Raw genomic sequence first — 11,989 nt, 5'->3', positions numbered from 1 at the left:
TTATGCTGCCGAGCTCGATGAGCGGCGATGCGTTTGGTGAAGATGGTGTCGCCACTCGCGAGAGATGATGAAAACATGGATGATGATGATGATGATGATGACGACGACGACGATGATGATGATGCGTTTGGTCAGAATGGTGTGTCAACATGGATGACGACGACGACAAACAAGCTGCGGTTGATCGAAAGCTTCGGTGGGAAGTAACCGAGGCGTGTAGTCCTACCCACGTGCACGGCCGACTTATTTCCGATGTGTGGGATCCACACAAGTCGGGAAAAAAATGCTCATCTAATTCTCGGAGGATTAAGCAGCTTTGAGTCATGGCCTATGGGCCGACATGATTGGGTGTCAACAAGTTTGAGTTATGGCCTCGGGGCCGACATGATTGGGTTCGGATCTGAATGATCGGAGATCTTCCTTAGCGACCCTTGAAACCGCTGAGATGGTCGATTGCGATGGTCCGATCGCGACGGGGCAGCTGTTTCATCTGGAAGGGAACTCCTCGTCTGGGCATGCGGCAGGAGACGCTCCGTCTTCGTCCCTGCACACAGGTCGGGTCGGGTCTCTGAGCGCGAGGGTATTTATAGGGAAGGTTATCGTTGTCTGATGTGCCCGCTGGCGGGGTGTAGGATCGTACTCCTGGTAACGTTTGACATCGGTGTTGGCGTGGCGTGAAGAACCGGGCTTGCGTAGGACGTGGCGTGCCCTGGTCGTCGTCCTGGTCTACCTCGGTCGTGCGCTATCAGGTCAACCAAGGCGTGAGGCGTCATCCAGGCGTAGCTGACATTCCATCGCCATTATTGCCCTCATCATATTCCCCCTCCGAAGGAAGGCGTCGGTTGTTGTTAGGGGGGTCCGAGGCATGGCTTCAGCTTTAAGAAATTATCCATGTCGGTCGGCAGTCGGTCCGTTACCAAGGGTGTAGGAATCGTGGAGTTTAGCAATTGAGGAGGGTTGGTCGTGTAGCGGTGGTCTCGGGCAACATTCAATCGAGGAGCACGACTTAGTCGGGCAGGCCAAGCAGAGGTGGTCTCGGGCAACACACAGCCGAGGAGCACGACTCAGTCGGGCAGGCCGAGCAGAGGTGGTCTTGGGCAACATGCACCCAAGGAGCACGACTCAGGCGGCCAGGCCGTGCAGAGGTGGTCTCAGGCAACATGCAGCCGAGGAGCACGACTCAGGCGGACAGGCCACGAAGAGGTGGTCTTGGGCAACATGCAGTCGAGGAGCAAGACTCAGGCAGGCAAGCCGCGCAGAGGTGGTCTCGGGCAATATGCGGTCGAGGAGCACAACTCAATCAGACAGGCCGAGTAGAGGTGGTATCGGGCAACATGTGGCCGAGGAGCACGGCTCAGGCGGGCAAGCCGCGCGGAAGTGGTCTCGGGCAACATGCGGCCGAGGAGCAAGACTCAGGCGGGCAAGCCGCGTAGAGGTGGTCTCGGGCAACATGCAACCGAGGAGCACGACTCAGTCGGGCAGGCCGAGCAAAGGTGGTCTCGGGCAACATGCGGCCAAGGAGCAAGACTCAAACGGGCAGGGCGCACAGAGGTGGTCTCGGGCAACATGCGGCCGAGGAGCACAGCTCAGGCGAGCAGGCCATGCAGGCGTGGTCTCGAGTAACACGCGATCGAGGAGCACGGCTCAGGCAGGCAGGCCGCGCAAGCGTGGTCTCGAGCAACACGCGGCCGAGGAGCACGGCTCAGGCGGGCAGGCCGCGCAGGCGTGATCTCGGGCAACACGTGACTGAGGAGCAAGACTTAAGCGGGCAGGCTGCGCAGAGGTGGTTATGCAGCCGAGGAGCAAGACTCAGGCAGGCAAGCCGCGCAGAGGTAGTCTCGGGCAATATGCGACCGAGGAGCACAACTCAATCGGGCAGGCTGAGCAGAGGTGGTCTCGGGCAACATGCGGCCGAGGAGCACGGCTCAGGTGGGTAGGCTGCACGGAAGTGGTCTCGGGCAACATGCGACCGAGGAGCAAGACTCGGGCGGGTAGGCCGCGCAGGCGTGGTCTCGGGCAACATGCGGCCGAGGAGCAAGACTCAAGCGGGCAGGCCGCGTAGAGGTGGTCTCGGGCAACATGCAGTCGAGGAGTAAGACTCAAGTGGGCAGGCCGCGCAGAGGTGGTCTCGGGCAACATGCAACCGAGGTGCAAGACTCAGGCGGGCAGGCTGTTTGGTGAGGAAGGTCGTGTGCTCTTGGTCCTCGGGCGCCCTCCTCTTCTATGAAGCCCACTGCTAAAAGTCGTTCCACCTCCTCACGGCCATCCATGCCTCCACCGCGATGTACTGGTTAGCCCGCTGTAGAATCTTTGGTACCGTGGTGGGGGGTCGTTCCGCGAGGGACCAGGAAAATCTGAAAGGTCGCAAGCCTATCATAAACGCATGTATTAACAAAGAGGGATGAGTGTCCGGCAAACCCCAGATTTACGTGGCAAAGCGATCCACAAAATGTGAGAGGGACTCGTCCTCCCTTTGGTTGAGTCTGAGGAGCAGTGCAACGGATGGCTCCGGCCGAGCGTAGGCTAGGAAGCTAAGCTCAAAGTCCCTGGCGAGCTGATCGAAGGAAGTGATCGCCCCGGGCTTCAGACTGCTATACCATGCATGGGTTGGCCCCCTTAGAGTCGTGGGGAACGCCCTACACATCAGGGCGTTTGAGGTTCCGTAAAGCGTCATTTGGGCACGGAAGGAGGCTACATGGTCCGCTGGGTCGATGGTGTCATCGTACGTGTTGAGAGAGGGGAGGCGAAAGTTCGGGGGGACTGCCTGATCTTGTATCTCAGGTGCGAACGGAGACCCTTGGTGCGCGTCCTCCCATAGTTCTCCCTTTTACATGCAAACCTCATTCTGCACTTTGTTGAGCCGCTAACTAACAAAGCGTAATTGGGCTCGTAGGGAGTTCGCTGAATCCGAAGATAATGCCTCGGGTTCTGGGCGCCCGCTCAGGTTTACCATCACCCGATCCCCGAGTGGGGTCGATCGGACCCGAGGCGAAGTGGGGGAGCTCCTGAGGTGGCGTGTGAGCCCGAACGGGCGGCTCCTGTTGCTGCAGTGGTTGGATCGCAGACGGGTGCGTCGGATGAGAAACGAGTGGGATAATGGATTGCACCATACCCGTCAGAGCTTGGACTTGATGAGCGAGGTCCTGAAAGGCCTCAGACGACACGAGCGACGGGTCGGCTGGGGCACCGTCGGGTGGCGACAAGCCCGGGTCGTTGAGTATCCACCAATAGCGCTTTGAGGTCGTGGCAAGGTGTTCATCTCGAGGTTCTCCATGCGGAGGGGGGGGGGGGGGGGGGGAGGCGGGTATTCCCCCGGAGCCCCGATCGGGTGTGACCCCTCAGTTGGGGGTTCGTCTGAGTCGATCTGCCGATCCCTCGACATTCAGCCCTCCTTCTAGCATTAATATGTTGGGTGTCAACAACTTTGAGCCGTGGCCTCGGGCCCGACATGGTTGGGTTTGGGTCCGAATGATCGGGGATCTTCTTGAGCGACCCTTGAGACCGCTGAGGTGGCCGACTGTGGTGGTCCGATCACGACGAGGCAACCATTTCCTCTGGAAGGGAACTCCTTGCCTGGGCATGCGACGGGAGGCGCTCCGTCTTCGTCCCTGCAGATAGGTTGGGTCGGGAAGCTCGACCCGACCTCTCCGACGATCAAGTCAGTTGATAGTCACAGGGGGTTTTATCTTTGTTTCCTCTTCTCCTTACCCTCTCCTTACCTTACCTCCTTTTTTTCTCCCCTCCCGTCTCACCATGAGCACGAGGGTATTTATAGGGAAGGTTACCGTTGCCTAATGTGCCCGTTGGCGGGGAGCAGGATCATACTCCTGGTGATGTCTGACATCGGTGTTGGCTGGCGTGACGTGAAGAACCGGGCTTGCGCAGGATGTGGCGTGCCCTGGTCATCGTCTTGGTCTGCCTCGGCCAGGCGCTGTCAGGTCAACCAAGGCGCGAGGTGTCATCCGGGCGTTGCTGACGTCACGTCCCATCGCCATTATTACCCTCATCACATGATTTATTTAGTTATTATGAGATGGAGCGTGGTAGCGAAAACCACGGTGCAATCGAAAATATGTAATGGGTTTTTTTTTTTTATAGAGATTTATATCAATATTTTTTTTTACTATTTACAATCTCATTCTAATAATTTTTAATATTCTATATATATATATATATATATATTCTTGTCATATTCGCTTGCGGCATCGAGTTGCGAGCGCTCTTCTTCCTCGTCATGTTTTTAGCAACAGCAAACTTCATGTGTGTAGGATCAAAGGCATTCTCATCATGAAACGGAGGTCCTCATCCGTCACTTCACGTCGCATTTATACTCGCGCATTAGATGGATTTCTCGTTCCCATGCACTCACGCATCGATGAGAGCGAGACGTCAGCGATTGCGTCAACCCTTCCCCTCCAAGAAAGCCATCGCCGCCGACGAGCTTGTCGTCAGCGATGACGTCGGTTCCCTCACGTGACATTCCTGATTCGGCGAATGAGCGAAAGTTTCCGTCTCATCGTGGCCGACCAAATCTGCGACGGGCTTCGCACGAGACATGCAGAGAATGATCTGCCAAAGAACAGTGTCATTTCTTTTATTCTATTTATCTACATGAGTATTAGGCAGTGATATTTCACTGCCGACTGAAAATAAATATCTTAACAAAAAAAATATAACTTGGATTATATATACATATATATATATATATATATATATATATATATATATATATACTACAAAATAAATATTTAAATATATATATTTTAATTAAGATTTTTTTAATGCAGTTGAATGATAGTAAATGATTCATATGATATGATCATTAATTCTAGTTAATTGAGACTCAATATCGACACCTATATCGATTGTTATATGCCAGACTAGTTTTCTAAACATCCTACATCAAGATAAAAAGATGTTTTCTATGATTGAGCCGAAGTGGGATATGGAGCAAAATTCATCGCCATCCAATCAAACTTCCTTTCCTCTTCCAAATGCAACAACATAAGACTCTTCGCTCTTCAGAACAATTTTAGTATGAACCCTTTTCGGGAGATGTGTAGTCCTCAAGGCTTCACTCCAAAGTGTTTGGGTTGGTTGGAGTCAGAATAACATACCACCACAAACCTGCATCCTGTTCTTTCTTCCAAAGAAACTTGCATATGATATGCTGCCATAAGCTTTCAATTCAAGAGATACCACAAAGAACACCAATGCAAAATGATCCCATCGTATCAGTTTCGTGCTCTGAGTCTCCACATTCCAGCTCTATTTTGTGATAAATGTGTTTCTTACGATGAACCGAATGATACCACCGCAGGTTAGTAAATGAAGGCACATAACTCGTTCATGAATGCTAAGAATCAGCAGATCAGTACGGGATTAGGTGACAACTACTGACCAAGAGACGACTACACTTTTCATTGCATCTCACTGTCGATTATACAACTTGTACTTAATGGTACATCATCAGATGATATAAGATTACACTTATTCCACATCAAAGTTACACGAGCCAACATCAAAAGCATGCTCTCCACCCCGTTATGTCAATTCATACAACATCACAAAGTGATCCAAAAGCAGAAATGTAATGGAAAAACAAACTCGGGATACGACTCGATCCTTTAAAACGTAGCCAGTGGCGACCCAGCCGAGGTGAAATATGAAGCAAGATCAACCTTCAGGTCATCGTACATGCTCAAGAAGGGATGGTTCTGGATATTCAAGTGTAGTATCAAGCAATGGCCTCATTTATGGGGAAAAAAAAACCGAACCGAGGATAAGAATATTAACTTACCAAAAGAACCTGTGCAGTTTTTCTATCCGTGGGATTTTTCTGTAAACTGGATATGGAGTACAAAAAAAATATCTTAGTTGAGAAATAAGTATGGGATCAAGTTAGAAGACTTGTAGAGCATAAACAGAAACAAAAAGGAAAAATTAGAGTGATGCAAGAAAATCGTACAACCATAGTCACCTTATCTGAATGATGACCACAATGAATTGTTTATTTTTTGCAAACCACAAATGATAAAAACATTAAAAAGCCTGAGAGTTTCATTACAAATTCTGAAATTTTCAAGGGGTTGCAGATGTCTAAACAGAAGAGGCCAAATGGTTTGCATTAGGTGCATCAGATGTATAAAACTTGAATTCCTATCATACCATGATGTCTTTCATGTTCAACCATGTCCTTCAAGCTCTGATGCATGGTTCTAAGAAGTATCTATTAGCTGCCACTTTATCACGTGAATCTTAGTTCAGTAATTGAGTCAAGCAACATTGATGCCTCGTAATTTTGCTTTTGCAGGAGTGCATCATTCAGATTTCAGACAATGTAATAACCAACTTTATTACGTTCAATTATTTGGCCCTGAACTTGTTTGGCATAATAATCTTGCTTTTTGCCGAGGGAACTAATGGAATTAACACTCAGATTAAATAAATAATAAAGTTCTTGGCTATTTGAATGGGTTGGGGGGGTTGAAGCAAGAATACAAATGATTTAGCACTATAAGCAATTATATTTTTTGGGAAAAATGGAAAATTGTAAATTTTGAGTACGGAAGCACATTTCTTGGCAAATATTAGCAGTATATTTACCATTCAGAAATAAATGATGTAAACTCCACAGAGAACTGATCAGAAGGTGCGAATGGAGGTGGTTGTTCGACGACTTCTTCAAGCAGTTCATAGAAGCTATCATGAGGTGGGTAAGGAAATTGACCAGTGGCACACTCCAGCATAACTAAACCCAAGCTCCAAATATCACTTATATAACCATGTTTCTGTCCGGTGATTCTTTCTGGCTACAAATCAAAAAGGTTCTAGCATGATTATGGCTTCAACACACTAAGGATATTAGTATATAGAAAATTTTGCTAACAAAATCAAAATGAGAGGAACAAAAATCTTGAAACAAGCAAATCACTAGCAGTTTCGGGGACGAATACTTACAGACATGTAGTTATAGGTACCAGTAAAGGTGTCACGCTGACCCGAAGAGCTTGCAATTATTCCACTCACACCAAAATCAGATATCTTGACTTCCCCACTATGATTGATTAAAATGTTTGATGGTTTCAAGTCCCGATGAATAATGTGCTTTTCATGGTGCAGATAAATTAGACCATTTAGCACCTGCAAGAACAACGAAAAATGTTCAGGAATATGATGACTGCTAGTTTACTGATATACTATAATAGGTCAAATAACCATGACCATCGATGCCGTTCAACACTGGCCTGCTTACAGATTGCGGCAAGATATGGCTCCGGAATTGTTTTGACATCCTTCAGAAAATTTGCAAGTGAGCCCCCATCCATATACTCCAAGACTATAGAGATAACACCATTGTCATAAAAACACTGATAGCATAGGACTACAAAAGGGCACTGGGTTGATAGGCTTATCCTAAGTTCCTGAGCAATCTGCTTCCGTATATCCTCTTGAATGTTCATTTGTATAACCTGAATATTAAAAGCTATTTTAGAAACTTCCATTCAAGGATTTGATGCTTCTAATTGAACTTATATAGCAGGAAGAGTACATAATTTTACATTTCATTTATAAGTCATGAAGGTAATAAATGAGAAACTGTGTCTGATAAGATGTGAAAAGAATTAAATATTGTGCTGATACTACAAGTGGCTCAGACCACCTAATGAAGAGAACTAAAACTGGCTACGAAAAGTTACTCTCCTAATAGAAGCCATAGAAGCAAACAAGGACATAAAACATTCTCTGACACAAAAAAATTTGACAAACAATGTAAATAAATGATTTTAATCAGGATAATGATGATCTATCTTCAATGTAAAATTTGACAGTCTTAGAACATGTCCAACATGCAAACCAGTACAGCTTTGGCAAAAAATTATGTCTGCTAGGCAGAAGTATGGCAAAGATATACATCTTCATCTTCCTCCATATTTCCTCTTATTACCTAGAAACATCAAGCAACTTCTTACATGATAACCATGATGGTTTGCCATGCATTGTGTAGAATGGTTTATAACCTAGAAGCAGTGACATGAAACTCTGAGGTTTTGTTCTTTAGGTTCCAAAAAGAAAGAAACACTTAATTGAAAACTAAAATCAGACAGATCAAGCAACAGAAAAAAAGTTGATTTGGAACACTGAGATCTTGAAGTTGCGATATGTCTGATATGGCTCGAATGACTTATATTGACTTGGAATGAACCCTCAGACTCTAAGTTTTGGTTAAATATTACTTCAAATAGTATGATTATATATTCATATTGTTGGATCATCATCTCAAACTATCTTTGTTTTTCAGTCTAGTTGTGTTCTTTCTTCATTTCTGTTCTGATGAAACTCACTGAAATGTATGTTGACTAATATACTCCCAAAGCTAAGCTTCAGGCCATAGGGCTTGAGGGATGTAATCTAAATTAAAGGAGACCATCCTACAATTCAGACAAGATTGAGGATATTTCATGCCCAATTCTCAATCCAAGGAACTGAATTGTTGGGTGAATACCCAGAAGGTTGCTTATATAGGAGCAAAACAGCGTTTGCAAGTCAAAGGCCACATGTAGAGTTTTCAATCTATGGCAAATGAAACAAGGAAGAAGAAGCTTTCTGTATTTTGTACAATAGACGAAAATTAAATAGCAGAAAGAGCTTCATCAATAACTCGAACAAACCCATGTGGGCGAGACTCCTTCTCGGGACTCCCAAATTTCAGCGCACACCTTACACCCACATTTGTTAAGATAGATTCATCATAGCCATTTAAATTAGGAAAAAAGAAAAAGACAATTCAACATGTTGGTAGAACTAAAGCTCAAAAGCAACAATATCTGACTCAAAACAAATGCCATATAACTGACGCTATACCTTGAGAGCAAATAGAAGTAAAGCTCAAAAGCAACAATATCTGACTCAAAACAAATGCCATATAACTGATGCTATACCTTGAGAGCAAATCGAAGTAAAGCTAAAAAGCAACAATATCTGACTCAAAACAAATGCCACAAATGCCATATAACTGATGCTATACCTTGAGAGCAAAAAATTGACTGGTCCATTTGTGACGAACCAGTTGCACGATTCCACCACCACCTGTTCCAACTACTTTAATGGCATCTAAATCAGCCAGACTGAGTTGGTTGTCCAATGGTTTTATAAGAGGTGGCTGCATCAAGACATACGCAATATTGTGAGAAGCCCAATAATGACCAGTATTCAACATACCATGTGCTTCGAAAAGGCACAAAAATGACAATTGTATACTGGTATAACTTTAATAGAAGTAAGAAAATGGTACATGCAAGTTCTTGTTGTGAGGATGCAAAAGGTCTATATTGACATGTGTCGCCATGATGAACAAAATTTTCCATCTATCACACATGAAATATGATACCCTAATTAATCCCATGTCAAAAGTTGGAAGGGAATTATGAGAGTATATTAGAGCAGCTAGGTCAACTACTAATGATAGGCTTATTCACTTGGGACCAAGTAGTTAAAGATCAGCTATATCCAGAATCCCAGATTACTAGGTTGATGGACCAACTTATTGGACCAAATCGTACCGAGAAAACAAACTACAACAGATCTGTGGTGAGGATGTATAAGGCCAGATAATGACTAATAGTAATTTTGAGCATAAGAATTTTAGGCCATGCAATTACGGCCCACTCTATTCGAGTAATTGAGCTAATGGACCTATCGTGTTGGGTTGTGAATCATGCAATGAAGTACTGCACACAATACTATTAGAACTTCTTAATTACATACACTGAAACTGCATAAACTAAATCTTGATCCTACCTTTTCAACAATAAAATACTTTTAGACTTCACGGGCTCGATACTTATCTGCGTGAATAAGTCATGCTGCAAATTTAAAACTTACCATTTATCAAGCTGCCCAAATTAGCTCAAGTTGGCTCAATTCTACACCTCCAGCTTGATCACTATGTAGATTAGTGGGCTTAAAAAAAGCTCCAAAATTAATTTTAAATTGATACTAGAAAAAAAAAAACTAAGCTCGATCAAACTTCTGAATTTCAGTTACATATTTGTCAACATAACCACAAAATCAACAAGTAAGCAGATGACATACTTTCATTTTTGTTACAGAGAGCACGAAAAGAGAAGAGGTCAAAAGGCTCCAGTTGAACTTGAACGAGTATTCTCATGAAGCTAATAACTCTTGGGGCTTGTGAACAAGATCAATACCAGAAAGGAGAGACTTCGATTATACACACATCTTCAATCTAAATTCCTTCCAATGCTTGGTGCCTACAATTTCCTCCGGAGGAGAAGCCACCTTATCGTGACAGTGTTCTTAACTACTTTTCTATTGGATAATAGGAGGAACTGCCTCAACATATTGATCAGAAACTAATATAGCATTGAACTTTCTTTTGTTCCAAGAAATCATTTTTGTGGGCGTATATGTATGCGCATGTGTGGCTTTGGTTGCCTTGACTGGCTGGCTTTAGGGTTGATGATTTTTAGTTCCTATCATTCGATCTAACAACGAGTCGATTGATGGTATTCCTTACTAAGAGAAAAAACAACAGAAGCTGAAACCAAAAAGGAATCTTTGAGATAGCAGAGAGGAAAGGAAAAGGGGAAAAGGGGACATGGAAGGAAATTGATATGTTACCCCGCCTTCTTCACTGTGAGAGACGATCCGGAGCCCGTCCTTATTGACCAGAAGATTCCCATCCTTGAACGTACCACTCTGAGTCCTACACTCCTCCACAGAGATCGCAAAAAGATGCCAAAAAACACCGGAAAAAATCAAGAAAAGGCAAACGAAGAAATTGAACGGGAAGCAGGCAGAGAAGGATATATCATTACAGGAATTTGCCGATAGAAGCTTCGTGGCCGGGGACGGACAGCTTGAGCTTTGAGTTACCAGGTCCGGCCTTCCTCATCGGGGATGCGCTCGGCTTTCTCTTCTCCTCTGGTTGCTTCGTCCTTGGACAACGACGGCGAAGAAGAGCTGCGGGAATTGGGCAAGACTTTCTCGTATGGTGTGCGGGTCAAAGAATCGATCCGTTTCTTCACAGAATCTAAAGCCCGGACGGTGACGCGTTCCTGCGGCCCACTCGGCTGCTCGTCTTACCCCTAAATGCAATCCCTCTCTCTCTCTCTCTCTCTCTCTCTCTCTCTCTCTATATATATATATATATAAGCGATTAAAGTGGGAAAGAAACAATTTGGATGTGTTGGATTGAATTATTCAGCATAAAATGCAAATGAATTTAGAATATCGAACCAAAATGACGAGTGCTGATGACTCCACGATCTGCCTCTGGTCCTCCAGACAATGAATGGGAGCAAAAGGTCGAACACGTTTGAAGTCGAAATTAAATGATCATGACAACAAAAACATCTCCCAACGTTTATTGATGTGTGTGGTTGGCTGATGGTGAGTTGTGGAGCAGCCTCAATTGACTGACTTCATGTGAACCGACATAATTCATGAGTCTTTACTAGTTGATATATTAATATATATATATATATATATATATATATATATATATAATTAATCATAATTATCTCGAAAGATAATATTTTTTTAATTATATATATATATATTCCTTCAATTCGCTTGATTAATTAGATGTTCGAGTTCACATGAAATATAATAAATAAAAAAATTGAGATTAAAAATATTTTTAAAATAAGATATTTAGAACACTTTTTGTGCTCTCACTATGGATTTAAATAGTACTTTTAAAAGGATATTATGATGATTATGGCCCTTGTGTCTCCTCTAAAGGTCAAATGATGAAGATTATGATTATATTTTTTTTAAAGAAATTATGAGAATTTATGTGTTAAAATAAAATTTAAAATAAAGGAAAATCTATACATAACATATGATATATGCAATTTTGCATTTTATTAGATAAATAAACATATATTATTTAGTGCCATAGACAGTTGGAGTGTAGAGACAAAATACAAAAGAAAAAGAATGTACGGAGATTCTTATCTCT

At 44.1% G+C, this 11,989-nt stretch overlaps 1 protein-coding gene across 1 annotated transcript; it reads right to left on the bottom strand.

Moving 5' to 3' along the window:
* Positions 1-5,397: 5,397 nt before the first annotated feature.
* On the bottom strand, positions 5,398-11,131 carry LOC135616933 (mitogen-activated protein kinase kinase SIPKK-like). Its single transcript, XM_065116686.1, has 8 exons — positions 10,842-11,131; positions 10,645-10,729; positions 9,029-9,163; positions 7,248-7,472; positions 6,961-7,143; positions 6,607-6,812; positions 5,801-5,846; positions 5,398-5,717 (listed from the first exon to the last, which is right to left on the bottom strand). The coding sequence occupies exons 1-8, from the start codon at positions 10,916-10,918 to the stop codon at positions 5,628-5,630; spliced, it is 1,047 nt and encodes a 348-aa protein (XP_064972758.1). The 5' UTR covers positions 10,919-11,131; the 3' UTR covers positions 5,398-5,627.
* Positions 11,132-11,989: the final 858 nt, after the last annotated feature.

Source organism: Musa acuminata, chromosome BXJ2-7, assembly GCF_036884655.1.
Source record: "Musa acuminata AAA Group cultivar baxijiao chromosome BXJ2-7, Cavendish_Baxijiao_AAA, whole genome shotgun sequence".
Lineage (NCBI taxonomy): Eukaryota > Viridiplantae > Streptophyta > Magnoliopsida > Zingiberales > Musaceae > Musa > Musa acuminata.
Note: the sequence above shows the minus strand (reverse complement) of the source record. Positions and strands in the feature narration are given on the sequence as shown.